Source organism: Canis aureus, chromosome 10, assembly GCF_053574225.1.
Source record: "Canis aureus isolate CA01 chromosome 10, VMU_Caureus_v.1.0, whole genome shotgun sequence".
Classification (NCBI taxonomy): domain Eukaryota; kingdom Metazoa; phylum Chordata; class Mammalia; order Carnivora; family Canidae; genus Canis; species Canis aureus.
The window spans coordinates 27,604,343-27,619,153 of record NC_135620.1 but is presented as its reverse complement, the minus strand read 5'-3'; the positions used below and the strand labels follow the sequence as shown (position 1 = coordinate 27,619,153).

Here is a 14,811-nt window from a genome sequence, read left to right as displayed (position 1 = left end):
AATCCTCGCGAGAGCCACCGGCTTCCGCCCGCTGCCTCCGCTCGGCTCGCCGGACCGGAAGGAAGGCGGTACTTCCCCGCCCCGGGCCCTACCTCACAAGGCAGCGCGGCCCCACTGAGGCCAATCAGAGAGCTTATTGTAGGCCGCGGCGCAGAGAGCCAATGGCAAGTCGCGGCGCGCTCAGAGCTTCCTCTCTTCCGCACCGGCCCCCTCCCTTCCGCCCGCTGACTTCCACTCAGCCTCTGGCGGAGGAAGTGATGTCACAGGCCCCATGTGAGCGGATTGCAACACATGCAGCTGCCTGGAGAGAGGGAGCCGGTGTCCTACGTCAGAGCCGCCGCCGCGGAGCCGCCGCCGGGGAGGAGCAGCCGCTGCCGCCCAGGACTGGGCCCTTAGGTAAGCCGAGGGAGGGAAAGGCCAGCGACCGCCGCGGCGGACCGCGCAGGGCGGGAAGAAGAGGGCCTCTTGGGGGTGGCAAGGAAGGGGGCCGCTCTGCCCCAGCGGCGGCGCTAACTCTGTGGTCTTGGTGTCTCCGGGCCCCGCCGGGCCGCTCTAGGGAGGAGGAGGCGAGAAGATGGCGGACGACCCCAGTGCTGCCGACAGGAACGTGGAGATCTGGAAGATCAAGAAGCTCATCAAGAGCTTGGAGGCGGCCCGCGGGTGAGCGCCGCGTCCGGCCCCCCCGTGCCCTCTTGGTTCCCGGACCCCTCAGGATGGCCGCCCCCGCGCCGCATGGCCGGATGAGAACCAGGCACTAGTCAACTCCCGCCTTCTGGATCTCTGGGTAGTAGCCCCCAACCCAGGGGCGAGGGTCTGCGCGGTTGGCGGGAGAAGGGGGTCCTTCCCCTGCTTCGGGGTAAGGGGCCCCGCTCCCGGGGCTCGGACCACTTGACCCCCTCGTGGAAGGCCATTGATACTTTTGAATCTCTCCCAGACCCTTGAATCCAGCACCTCTCTCTTCTAGCTCCAGGTGCTGCCACCCTGCCCGGGTGCTGTTGGGGAAAAGGGCTCGGCCTTCCTTTCCGAACGCCCTTCCCTGATTTCCTCCTCTCTTCCTTCACGTTTCTTAGCCAGGTCTCATTAAAATGGCCTCCCCCTCCCGGTCTTCTAATACCGGTATGGGTGAAGTTTGGATGGGACAGGAAGGAGAGGTGGTGAGGGACAACCTCTTTATGACTCTTCCTGATATCTCTGGGTCTTCCAACACTCCCAAGATGACTTCCCCCAAATCCTCTAATTATCCCGGAGTTTCCTGGTGTTAGCTGTTACAGTATCCACCTATGAAATGAAAATGCCAACGTGTGCGGGGGGAAGGGGGGGATAGAGAGAAGATTTTGGTTGACGAATGCGTATCTGTATATTCAGGAGAAATTGGATTGTGAGGCCGTTGAAGTGAACTGTTAACTACAGGGTCCTCTTCGGCCTTTCTCTGGAACTTCCAGGGATAGAGGTGCCTGATGTACTAATGCTTGTTGAAATTTAGAACTGAATTAGGTGGGCTTTTGGTCTCCTTTTGTAAGTTTTCTGGGTGGGCCCAGGGGAAGATTACATTGAAACTGGCTGTATGTGCTTTTTTTTTTTTTTTAGATTAAAAAAGAATTACTTGTTTTGGGAATGTATGTCAGAGGTATTCCCATTTTTTTAGTTTACTTATTTTGTTCCTTTCCTGGTTATAGGAACTTTTTGCTTACAGGAAGTGGCCCAAAAAAAAAAAAAAGGCGTTTGGAACATTACATATTTGTATGTCTGAGCATTCTTAGAATAGCAGAGTGCCTTGCTCCAGGCTATGTTGAAAGTTTGTTTTCAAGGCAGGAATTGGACATTCTGGTTTCCATCCCAGGGCTGTTCTTGATTGGTTGGTTTGCAGTGATAGAATTAATCAAGCTTTTAATTGTTACTATATGAAATAAGGTGTACTTAGTTACATGGACGGCCCTGAGCTAATAGATTGGTTTTGCCTTGTGTTTTGTACTTACTAAATTAGTGACAGTCCTGCTTGAGATGAAGCTCCTGAAAGTTTGGCTCTCAGTTTAGCGACTTGGGCTTTTGCTAACCCTTTCCCTAGTACAAATTGAAAGTAGCAGCTTATTTTTTACTTCTTAAGTTTGTTTCTTTGAATTTAATAAAATACTCAGACCTATTTAATAATCTTACAGGAACTTGAACACAAGTGGTTCTCTGCCATATATGTTAGATTGAATAATTAGTCCTCAAGTGTGAGCATATTTTACAAGGGGGGGTAGGTAGTACAGGTCATGACCCATTATGTATGATGCACTACCAAGAATTAGATTCTTTTATTTCACTAGGATCTTCTGTTGTGTTACTTTCAATTGAGTATGGCTTTTATGGATTGTTGTTGCAGTGTTTAAAGTTGGATATGACCTGTATATTTGTTCTCTTATTACTTTACTTTGGGGGCATTAGAATCTGCATACCTGATATTCTCTGCAGAAGTCTAAAGTGTACATTTACGACGGTAGTTTCCCGGTTGTCTGAGTGTAGTGACGTTAAAAAATAACACTGTGTAGTAACAGTATTCCCTTCTGCTTAAGGAAGCTCATTCTCATATTTGTCCCTAGCCATGTTACCTAGCTACCTGAAACTTTTAAGCTCCTCTTCAAGGCTTTTAGAGGCTTTATCCCTTTGATTAGTAAAGTTTTAAGCACACTTAAAATGAAATTCTTATGCATAACTTTTCTTCTAAGTGATGGAGTTAGTTTGAACATTTTAGATAAGGATTAAGCTGTCTAAACTATCTGGGAGTAGTCTTCATTTAAACAAATAATGTGGTTGATAATCATGTCCTGCTTTGCCTTTATTCAGGGTTTGATTGCATTTTGATCCCATGAAAATTTTAAATCTTTGCCATCTCTGGGTATCAGTAAGGAGCCACAACTGTATTCAGTTTGGCTCTGAAGTTTCCCAGTACATATCAGTTTTCTTTTCAGAAATAGGAAGATTGCGTGTTCATGGCTATATTGTATTAAAATCAGACTCAGATCATCATACTGTATGATGAGAAATGTTTTCTTTACCTAATGCTAAAATATTTTAAGGAGAAATGCCATGACCTTTAAAAAACTGGATGACAATCTGTGTGCTGGTGTTTGCAGGTAGCCTTTGGGCTGAAGGAGAAAACTGAGGTCTTCAAGCATGGTTATTAGCACTAGTAAAACTTAGTGTTGGATTTATAGAATTGTTTTTGAAATAAAGTTTTGTGGGGTTTTTGTTTGTTGTTTTCTTTTTTAACTCTCCCAGCAGTATAGAATTCTGGGCACGAAAACCAGATTGGTTTGTTTTTAACAGTAACTATAAGAAATGCTGGGATAAGAGTAATTTTGAAATTCAAAGTCGGTTTATGACTATCTCTTGATAATATCACCCAAATGTAGCTTTGAAAGGGAACCACTGCAAAATGGACCCAGTAATTAAGTACATCTGAACAGAATGAAGTTGCTAAGCACAATAATTATTAAGTGTGTAGTATATTATAGACACTGTTAAGACACTATTTCATTTAATCCTCACAAGAAGTATTGCCACCTTTTGATAGCCAAGGCAACTGAGGCTGAGAGGGAAATAACTTGGTGTCTGAAGTGTAGCAGAGCTCAGGACTTGAAGCATTGTGTTATACAATGCATTGAATATATTTTATTTTTTCCAAAAACACAAGGCTGGGTTCACTCAAATTGTAATCTAAGCTATAATAGACTATTTTATTTTAAAGATTGTATTTATTTAGAAAGAGAGCATGGGTTGGGGGAGGAGGTGGCAGAGAGAGAGAGAAGCAAACTCCCCACTGAGCAGAGTCCACAATGGGCTCAGCTAGATCTCAACCCTGAGATCAGGACCTGAGCAGAAACCACAAGTCTGGTGCTCAGCCAACTGAGCCACCCAGGCGCGTATAACAGACTATCGTAATGTTGTCATGTCTTTGGAAGAGCATTCGTAAGAGCCAAAATGGCTAAAATAGGGAACTTGGTGGAGGCTTTTGTAGCCCTCCTCATACTTAATTTTCTGAGTTGAAAGAAGTATTACACGTATAACTTAAATTTCGGTTTGTGGAACATACCTATTTAGTCTCATGTGAGTCTAATAGAATGTTAGGTTGTATGTTAATAAAATAACCTGCCACTACTTTTGGTATACATAAATCCCACTTAAGGTTTAGTGGAAGTTCTTCCTGGTTTGTGATTGCTCCTGGTACATTCTTCACCGTTGGCTGAATGAGGACAAATGTGTACATAAGCCAGAACTGGAACTAGAGCCACGTGAATGGAACTGTGGTTGTGGATATTTTGGATAAGGAACTAAAGCAGGTGAATATATCTTAAAAGAAAGATGGGTGGGAAATTTTGGTGTTTTTTTTCCTGCTAATGTTTTCTGAACCAGCAAGAAGTAGCTCCAAATATAAGGCTGGGAGATTTATAATTTTCATGTAATAAAATCATTGCCAGAGCCTGTTCTAGTTAAGAGCAGTGGTAAATGTGACAGACAAGGATAATTTGGGCTAAGTTGCATCTGTGAGTGTTCGAATGTTTTTTTACTTAACTTGACCAAGGAACCTTGTATATTTCAGAAATAATCTTAGATAACCCATGTTTTAAGATCTGCCCAGTTTGTAGACTTTATTTGGGTCTTCTGTGGTGGTCTTGGGCATTTTAAAATCTTACTGTTTAGTTAGAAGCAATTTGTAGGTACTTTGACTTTGAAGGAAATAGAAACAACCTAGCTTACTGACTGCTTTTCCTCTCCTGAAATACATAGCTTCTTTTCTCCTCTAAGTAGTTCTGATAACAGATGGGGCAAAGGGGGTTCCCCCACATTAAGCATTTTTCCAGTTCTTAGCGGATAACAGCTGGGTGTCCTCCAGTTTAATTCTGGCACTACATAAAGTTAGCATCTGTCCCGTTAAGTGCTCAGTCCCACAAGACTGCCCCCTTTTATGGTAAGTCTGGGCCTCCCCTATTTCTGACCTATGGGCATTAAATTGGGGATTTAATAATTTGCTAGAGTGGCTCACAGAACTTAGGGAAACACTTTATTACGTTGACTGGGGGGAGGGTTGTTTGTTTTGTTTTAAGATTTTATTTATTCATGAGAGACAGAGACATAAGCAGAGGGAGAAGCAGGCTCCCTGTGGGGAGTCTGGTGCAGGACTCAATCCCAGGACCCTGGGATCACGACTTGAGCCAAAGGCAGAGGCTCAATCACTGACCCATCCAGGTGCCCCCACATTGACTGGTTTTATAAAGAATACAAATGAAGATTATATAGGGTGAGGGTCAGAAGCATCTGAGTACAAGAACTTCTGTTGCTGTGGAACTGGGGCATACTGCCTGGGTTTACCAACCTAGAAGTTCACTAAATCTTACTTACGAGTTTGTAAAACTTAATCTGCAGACTCTCCTTCCACACCAGACCTTTCTCAGAGATCTGTGGATGGAGCTGAAAGTTCCAGCCCTCAGTTAGGTGGTCTTCCTGGTGATCCCAGTGGCCCCACCCTTAAGTCACTTTATTATCATAAACTCAGGTGTACTCCATAGATATTCCTTATGAATAGCAAAACCCATCACCCAGAACATTTTAAGGGCTTTAGAAGCTTTGTCAAAAGCTATGTACAGGGGATCCCTGGGTGGCTCAACGGTTTGGCGCCTGCCTTCAGTCCAGGACGTGGTCCTGGGACCCGTGATCAAGTCCCACATCAGGCTCCCTGCATGGGGCCTGCTTCCCCCTCTGCCTGTCTCTTCCTCTCTCTGTGTGTGTCTCTCATGAATAAATAAATAAAATCTTAAAAAAAAAAAAAAAGCTGTGGACAAAGACCAAATACATTTCTTATAGCACATAGCCATTTTTTAAAATCTATACAGAATTTTTCACATTGTGTTGGATTAAAAGTAATTTTGTGAGAGGCTCCTGGGTGGCTCAGTTGGTTAAGCATCCAACTCTTAATCTAAGGGTCATGAGTTCAAGCCCTTTTATAAGGCTCCATGCCCTGGTGTTGAGTCTAATTTTTAAAAAAGTAATTTTGTGAGATGAATGGGCTTATTTTAACCATAGAGACAAATAAGATGGACAGGCTATTAATATGGTTTTATATTAAATGTGTTTGAATACCTACTCCAAGTGAAAATTATTGTTGATTTTTTTTTTTTTTAAGATTTTTTTATTTATTCATTAGAGAGAGAGAGGCAGAGACACAGGCAGAGGAAGAAGCAGGCTCCATGCAGGGAGCCCAACACGGGACTCAATCCAGAGACTCCAGGATCACACCCCAGGCCAAAGGCAGGCGCTGAGCCACCCAGGGATCCCAAAATTATTGTTTAATAGAACATTCACCTGGGCAGCCCAGGTGGCTCAGTGGTTTTGCGCCACTTTCAGCCCGGGGCGTGATCCTGGAAACCTGGGATCGAGTCCCATGTCGGGCTCCCTGCGTGAAGCCTGCTTCTCCCTCTACCTGTTTCTGCCTCTGTTGTGAGAAAACTTAAATAAGTTTGGCAGCAGGGCTGAATGGCCTTAAATCGTATTTGAAGATTCAGGAGAAATGTGCCTCTTTTCCTTAGACCCACTGCTGGAACTGTCTAACTGAGAAGGTGAAGAGCAGAAATTTCTTCAGAGTCCAGTGAATTCTCTAGCAATCTCAGAATAAAACCTTCTCATAGGCTACATTCTATAGATGTCTCTTATCTTAATGAGGAGGAGAAGTGATTATAGGGGTTCAAGGCTCTCCTCTCCTTTCCAACAGGTTGGAAATTAGGTTTCTTGGGCAGCCCGGGTGGCTCCGTGGTTTAGCGCCGCCTTCAGCCTGGGGTGTGATCCTGGAGACAGAGGATCCAGTCCCACGTCAGGTTCCCTCCATGGAGCCTGCTTCTCCCTCTGCCTGTGTGTGTGTGTGTGTGTGTGATGAATAAATAAAATCTTTTAAAAAAAGGTTTCTTGTGGGTACTTTCCTCAAAGAACATGAAGGTTCCCTTTGATAGCAGCTTTATCTTATACCACTGGACACACTTTAAACCCTGTCTGCTGTCTGTTAAGATGGAAACATCCATTTTTTCATATTTTTGTCACTTTCTGAACAGACAGGTTTTGTTTTGTTTTGTTTGTTTTTGAGAACACAAGTGGGGAGGAGGGGCAGAGGGGGAGGAAGAAGCAGGACCCCCCCCCCCCCCCCCCCCCCCGCCAGTGAGCAGGAAGCATTATGAGGGGCTCTATTGCAGGACCTCAGGACCACAACCCCAGCCAAAGGCAGACACTTAACCAACTGAGCCACCCAGGCACCTAGAGGATGTTATCTGTTAACTTTCATTTTATTTTTAAGATTTTATTTATTATCATTCTCATAGATGCAAAGATGAAAACAGATTTCATTCTTATACATTATACACTGATCACATTTTCTGTGATCCAGCCCTTTCTCTTTTATCTACTTAATTTGTATGTTAATGGATGCTTTATAAGTTTGCATTGTTCTTTTTTTTTTTTAAACCCTCCAAGTTCTGTATCTTTTTTTATTTTTTTTAAGATTTTATTTATTCATTCATGGTAGACACAGAGAGAGAGGCAGAGACACAGGCAGAGGGAGGAGCAGGCTCCATGCAGGGAGCCTGATGTGGGACTCAATCCCAGGACTCCAGGATCACGCCCTGGGTGGAAGGCAGGCGCTTAAACCGCTGACCTACCCAGGCTGCCCTGTTCTGTATCTCTTAACAGTAATTTTCAGACATGAAGTTTTCATCCAGTTTATGCTTTGTCTTTTGTCACTATCTTTCCATTTTCAGATGCCTGATAACTTCTTGTCATGCAGATAACTCAGGAATATTGGGCATATGCTCCTTTGTTTTCTCATTTTATTTGATATCCTCTAAGGTCCCCTTTAGGAGAATGATCCCAGTCAAAACAAAAGATTGTCTTTTCCCTGCTGTATTTGGGGCCTTTAAATTAGATTTTTCCTCAAACTCACATCTAAGTATATGAAAAAGAAGCCCATAAATGCATTTTAACTACTAACCAGTCAGCTTAGAAGCTTCATCAAATATCTTCTATAAGTTGGACACAGGACATTTGGAAGAAACGTGTGATACAATGAGAACATGGTCTCACACAACCCTGGATTGATATGAATCATTTCCAGATCCATGTTAGTAAATACAGAACAACACAGTAAATGTTGAAGTGGGACATGGTGTAAGCAGATGAATAGGGTCTTGAGCAAGGTATTGGACATTGTCAAAAAAACAAGACATTGTATAACTATTCAGGCAGATTTCCTAGGGGTGGCAAGTAGCGTTTTAGAATGTTACCTAGGGAAGTGTTATTTGGCTGATACAGTATCTTTGATACAGTGGTGGAGTGGAGCTGTAACTGATCTGCAGCTTTGAAATTGAAATTGAAATTCATTCTTGATTGAAAGCCAGTTAGCCTAAAATTAGATCCAAGAGCTTTGTGTTGGTTGATGGTTGGTGAGCTGTCGGGGTATTGAAATAGCGCAGAGCATTTGTGCATGTGTGCCTTGTTCATAAAGTTGGCATGACATAGCTGAAGACAATCCCAACAGTTTGCCTTTCAACCTAAATAAACTTTAGTTTGCAAGTAATGAAAATGTGCTGATTCCCAAACATGAATTCCTTAATACCTCTGGATTTTTTTTTTTTTTTTTAACTTCAGTTTGCCAACATGCAGTATAACACCCATGCTCATCACATCATGATGTGATTAAGGGCCTTCCTCTTTTTTTTTTTTTTTTTTTTTTTTAAGGGCCTTCCTTAATGCCCATCACCCAATTACCCTCTGGATATCTTTAGCTTTTTACTGAAAAAGCGTTTTCTTCCCTTTTTGGCTACCCCATTCTCTGGCATCTTCTGGCCTTGATGACTTCACTTAAGCAAGGAGCAGCCTCAGGAAAGACAAGGTTAGAGGTTCAGGACTGGGATATGTTTTAATGAAGTTATAAAACTAGTTTTCTGAAGATGAGTTGAATAGCATACATTTTGACTCATAACAGCTTTTTGAGGAAACTATGACCATTTCATGGATGAAGAAATTGAAATATAGAGATTAAGTAGCTTTCATGATATCATAACCTTACATAAGGGGCAATGTTAGATTTTCTGTTCCTACTTTTCTGATTTCAGAGCCTGTAATCCTGTTATACCATACTGCCTTGCTCTTTGATTAGTGTTTTTTCTGCTAAGTAAAAACATCTCCCATTCCCTTCTGAAAGGACTCTTATCCAAGGAGATTTGCATTTACTAGAGGGAGCAGGTGTGCTGAGACCCAGAAACAAAGATAAAAGGAAAACAGGCATGCTTTTTGCAAATCTACCCAAGGAAGAACGTGGGTACCAAACATACTCTTAATGAGCATCACTGGTGAGGGAAATAACTTGCTTTGAAATCCTTCTCCAGAAGCTCATTTTGTGTATTAGAAAGAACAGTAACAGGAAGGCAGTGGCTTTTGTTTTATTTGAAAAGTACTTGCATTGTGATAAATATCAGGTAAATTGTCTCATTTATAAGGTCCCATGTAGAACGCTGATCACTAATGCTGGTTGTGATTGATATCTCTAGGCTTTGCCTTGATGAAAGAATGCTAGAGAAAGTTTCCAGCTGCTGCTTCCTGGTGGAACATTCCACTAGGTGAGCTTTGTGAAGTTGTTATAATTTTTTTATATGTATTTTTAAAAATTTTTTGGAGCAAAGGGCAGAGGGAGAAAAAGAATCTTAGGCAGGCTGTACACCCAGTTCAGATGTGGAGCTTGATCTCACAACCCTGAGATCATGACTTGAGCTGAAATCAAGAGTTGGATGCTTAACTGACTGAGCCACCCAGGTGCCCCTATAGTTTTTCTGAGACCAAGTAAATGCCTATAAATTGTAGAAAAAGTAATACACCAGATATATACATTTTTGTTTTGGATGACTAATCCTAATGTTGTTGAAGGTAAAGTATGAAAATGAACCTTTGTAAACTTTGTGCTGGAAATTTTTGCTGGGACATGTGAGTTACTCTTTATGACAGAGGCTGCTTTAATGTCTCAGTATGTTCAGATCTTGGACCTTGTCCCATCTGGTAATGGCATCTGACCCCTAAGGTCAATTGCATAAATCAATTTCAGGTAACTGTCTAGCCTTTTGAACAGTAACAGAATCCTCCCTCCTAGTTTGATATTCTGCAAGCTCTTCATAAAAGACGGCCCCATCCACCTCCAACCAGCATAAGAGATGATGGGGCAGGGCATCAAGTTGAGGGTGAACAAAAGAAGACACTTTGGAAGTATTAGTTTTGTTATATTAAGGACTAACAATGGTTTGAAGGGTTTGGCAAAGGTAAAGCTGAGACAGTCATTTCTTGGGGAGTGTTAGTTCCTCTCCAAAGACTAGCAAAATTTTAATTGGTATTTTGTATGGTAGTTTAGAATAAATCTCTGGTGTTTGCTTAGAAGAGACTATGTAGAGAAGATCTTATTTCTGATGTTAGGAATTAACTGTATTCATCAAATTCATGTTCTAAAATTTTTGTGCCCTTAAGGTTATGTAGACCTAGTGTAAGCAACACGTTATTTCACTTTTTGATACTTGGTGGAAGAGAAAATGGGTTCAGATCTTTGAAGTGACTGATAACCAGACAAGTGGTGACTGACTCTGGATTATGTCACAATAATGAAAACCCATGCCACAGCTGTACGATAAAGTTACTTAAAGTTTCAGAGGGAAATGGATTTCTGTATTTCTTATGATAAGTTACAAAACCATTTTGTAACTAGTGTTCTTGCCATATTATCTTGAACTGCATTTTTGGTTTGGTTATTTGTTCTATTGGAAGATTTGGTAAGACCTGTAATCCAAGAAAGGTAATTACCACCTACTACCAAGTCCCCTTTTATCTCTGGACTTAGACTCTAGTAAGACTTACCACACCATCTAACGTGCTTCCCCCCTCCCTCTGCTGTGATGTTAATTCTTTCTGACTATACTATTAAAGAACAGAGGGATAGGGTACAAGGAGCTAGAATTCCATGTAGTTACCTTTTAGTGAGCCCTTAATATTTGTTATCCACGCTAAGCACTTGACATATATTACAGAATCCTCATGACCTTGTGAAGAAAGTAGAAACTCAGGCCCAAAGAGATTTATGTAAGTTGCTGTAGGTTATGTAGATAATACATGACATGAACCCAAATCTGATTTTATAAATCTGTGCTCCTGGGGTGCCTGGCTGGCTCAGTCAGAAGAGCATGTGACTCTTGATGTCATGATCATGGGTTCGAACTCCATGTTGGGTGTAGAGATTACTTAAAATTTTTTAAATCTTATTTAAAAAAACAAAAATCCAGGCAGCCTGGATGGTTCAGCGGTTTAGCGCTGCCTTCAGCCCAGGGCGTGATCCTGGAGTCCCGGGATTGAGTCCCATGTCGGCTCCCTGCATGGAGCCTGCTTCTGCCTCTACCTGTGTCTCTGCCTCTCTCTATCTCTGTATCTCTCATGAATAAATAAATAAAATCTAAAAAAATAAAACACGGGATCCCTGAGTGGCGCAGCGGTTTAGCCCCTGCCTTTGGCCCAGGGCGCGATCCTGGAGACCCGGGATCGAATCCCACGTTGGGCTCCCGGTGCATGGAGCCTGCTCCTCCCTCTGCCTGTCTCTGCCTCTCTCTCTCTCTCTGTGACTATCATAAATAAATAAAAATTTAAAAAAAATTAAAAATAAAAATAAAAAATAAAACAAAAATCCATACTCCTAACCAACCTCCCACATTGTTTCTGTATTAGGCCCATATCAAAAAGATATCTACAGTTTCAAAGTTAAACTTAGTTTTGCGGGCAGCCCCAGTAGATCAGCGGTCTAGCGCCACCTTCAGCCAGGGGCGTGATCCTGGAGTCCTGGGATCGAGTCCCACATCAGGCTCCCTGCATGGAGCCTGCTTCTACCTCTTTCTCTCTCTGTGTGTCTCTCATCAATCAATAAATAAAATCTTAAAAAAATAAATAATAAACTTAGTTTTGCATGTTTGGTAAAAGAAAAATAGAAATCCCATGGTGAATAAAGAATATGGACAGGGGATGATGCCTAGGTGACTTAGTCGGTCAGGCATCTAACTTTGGCTCCTGACCTGCGGTCTCTGCACTCAGTAAGGAGTCTGCTCCTCTCCCTCTCCTCCTCCCCCTGCTCATGCTTGCTCTAGCTCTCTCTCATATAAATAAATAAAATCTTAAAAAAACAACATATGGACAAAGGCAGTAGAAATTAGAGAGGAACTCGTTGCTTTATACCCGATGATCCATATAATGTGGCTAGCTTAGCGATTCCCAAAAATGATTTGAATAAGATTTAAGTTGAGCTTTTTTGAGCTTAAAAAAGGATGGTGGGAAGCTTTGGCTACTCATCTCCTAGGCACAATCCCAGTCATCAAACATTGATATGATAGCTCCTTGGGGAACACACACTCTAAATCCCAACTACAGAGTATAGTAGGCAGTCTACTACCTGGTCCTAAACTGAAAGTAATTCTGTTAAGTTGGGGTGATGAGATGGGTGGGCAGGGCATTTGGGGGTAGTGGGTGTTCTGTCAGGGAAAAGTTGGACAGTTCATTGTGGTTGTACTGCTGCTAGGCCAAATGACATCTGCTTACCTCCAGCTGGTGGCTTTCTGAGTTTGTCTTCTCTAGTTGGGGACAGAGTCCTAGAATCCCTGGCTTCAGCTGGCCAAGAAATTCTGCTTCAAGTTGCAGAAAGCAAGCCAGACCCAGTGATTCTCAGCCCTATTACACATCAGAATTGATATGATTGTATTTGAATCAGTCTTTTTTTTTTTTTTTTAAGATTTTATTTATTTATTCATAGAGACACAGAGAGAGAGAGAGGCAGAGACACAGGCAGAGGGAGAAGCAGGCTCCACGCAGAGAGCCCGACGTGGGACTCGATCCAGGGTCTCCAGGATCACGCCCTGGGCTGCAGGCGGCGCTAAACCGCTGCGCCACTGGGGCTGCCCAGGAAGGGGAGATCTTTTTGTGTATGAGAATTATTTTTTTGTTTTGCTCTTTTAGAAAGTTTTCCCAAGGAAAACTTGCACTGAAGTGCAAATAGTTCAGTAGACAGCCTTGCATGAACCACAGTTTTTTTTTTTTTTTCCAGCTACCTTTCTAAAGTGTTGAGCATCATTGATGAACTTGATAAAACTTATACAAGTCAGAGTGCCTAGATTGTCTTTGCCTGTCTTTTGTCAGAAGGTACCTTGAATCCAAAGTCTGCAACTCTGTGATACCTGAAGTTCTACACACCCCGGAGTACAGGCTCTGCTCTGCTCACCTTGCTTTTTCTACCTTACAGGTATTTCAGACCTGGCCCATAGAGTGACTTTATCAATGCTGCCCTGTCCATATTGCTCAGGGTTCAGGAAACCTTGGATGAATAACTGGTGGCACTATCGTAACTTCCCACATCAGGAAGGGAAACTTTTCCTTCAGCGGTGTGAGACTGAAGGAAGGAAGAGCTGTCAGCTCTTTATTTAAATTCTCTTCCTTCCGGAGTTCTGTCTGGCTTTATTTACTGTCTGCATTTAGTCTATTTACAACTACTTCCTTCTGTCTCCCAGCTATTTTGTTGCTCAGAAGTTAGTCCTCTGGAAGCATTGATAAACCCTTCTTTGATAAGGGAAAGTGCCCCAAATATGGTGAGAACAAGAAGGAATCTAAGAGCAGAGGCCCCAAAAAGCCTTATGTACCACATTGTTAAATGCTTTGTCTTGCTTTGCCCAGTCTTTACAACCTGCATGTGAATCATTGCTGTGCTGCATAATTCACTGACTCTTGAATGAGAGCCTTTTGATTTTTGGTAAAGGATATAGTGACAAAGCAGAACAGATGAAAACCTATTAAAATTTTTTTTTTTCTATTAAAATTTTAAAAGGATATGTTGCAGATGTGTCCAGCAACTCCTTGGTGAAAGGTTTACTTCTTCTTCCCTGTGGGTTGCTTGGGTTGCTTTAAAATAAAATATTCAACTTCCTTGATTTTATTTTGGTGTTTACACAAACTGGTCTAACAGCTTTGATTGGCTTGCCTTGGGGGTAAATGAGTGCTTATTTTGTTTGGAAGCTTTACTGGAAAAACTTTATTTCTCTTAAAGCCAATATACAAAAACAACAACAACAACAACAAAAAACCAGGTATTATAAAGTAGCCTTTAATAAAGAGGAACTTTAAAAGGTGGGGTCACCTGGGTGCCCCAGTGGTTGAACGTCTGCCTCTGCCTTCGGCTCAGGGCGTGACTGGAGTTGGGATCGAGTCCCACATCGGGCTCCCTGCATGGAGCCTGCTTCTCCCTCTGCCTGTGTCTCTGCGCCCCCCTCTCTCTCTCTCTCTCTCTCTCTCTCTCTCACAGTGTGTGTGTCTCTCATGAATAAATAAAATTTTTTTAAAAATTAATAAAATAAAAACTTTAGGTGTTTGTTTCCACCACCACCATCCCACATAGGATAGTTTCACGGAAACTAGTGAAAGGTACTTTTTTGAGTGTTAATCAAAATCCAAAGGAGTAAGAAGCCAAAACTAACTTTCAGGTGGTGCTTGAGATTGAGCAACTTGGCAGAAATACGACGATTTTTTTTTTTTGCAAGCTACATTTCTGAATTAGTTAAGTAGAAACCTATTCCTCGGGAATCTTCACTACTTTGTACTCTCTAGAATGTTACATGGATGTAAGTGTAAAGTTGGTTGTCCAGCTCTGGTGCTATACAGTGAAGTTGCTTAATGAATGCTTATCTGCTTAACCTATCTGCAGTGGAAAGTAAATAGCTGCTTATCTTAAGG

At 42.3% G+C, this 14,811-nt stretch overlaps 1 protein-coding gene across 3 annotated transcripts in view; it reads left to right on the top strand.

The window, feature by feature from the left end:
- Positions 1-238: 238 nt before the first annotated feature.
- Positions 239-14,811, top strand: part of ETF1 (eukaryotic translation termination factor 1) — a 32,454-nt gene continuing 17,881 nt past the window's right edge. Inside the window, exons 1-3 of one of the 3 annotated variants that reach the window (XM_077911868.1) lie at positions 239-396; positions 557-660; positions 9,570-9,638. In XM_077911868.1, coding sequence (XP_077767994.1) covers positions 575-660; positions 9,570-9,638 — 155 coding nt within the window. In that variant the 5' untranslated portion in view covers positions 239-396; positions 557-574. Of the gene's footprint in view, positions 397-556; positions 661-9,569; positions 9,639-13,307; positions 13,331-14,811 lie in introns of those variants that run through there. The other 2 variants (XM_077911869.1, XM_077911870.1) reach the window with 2 other exon arrangements.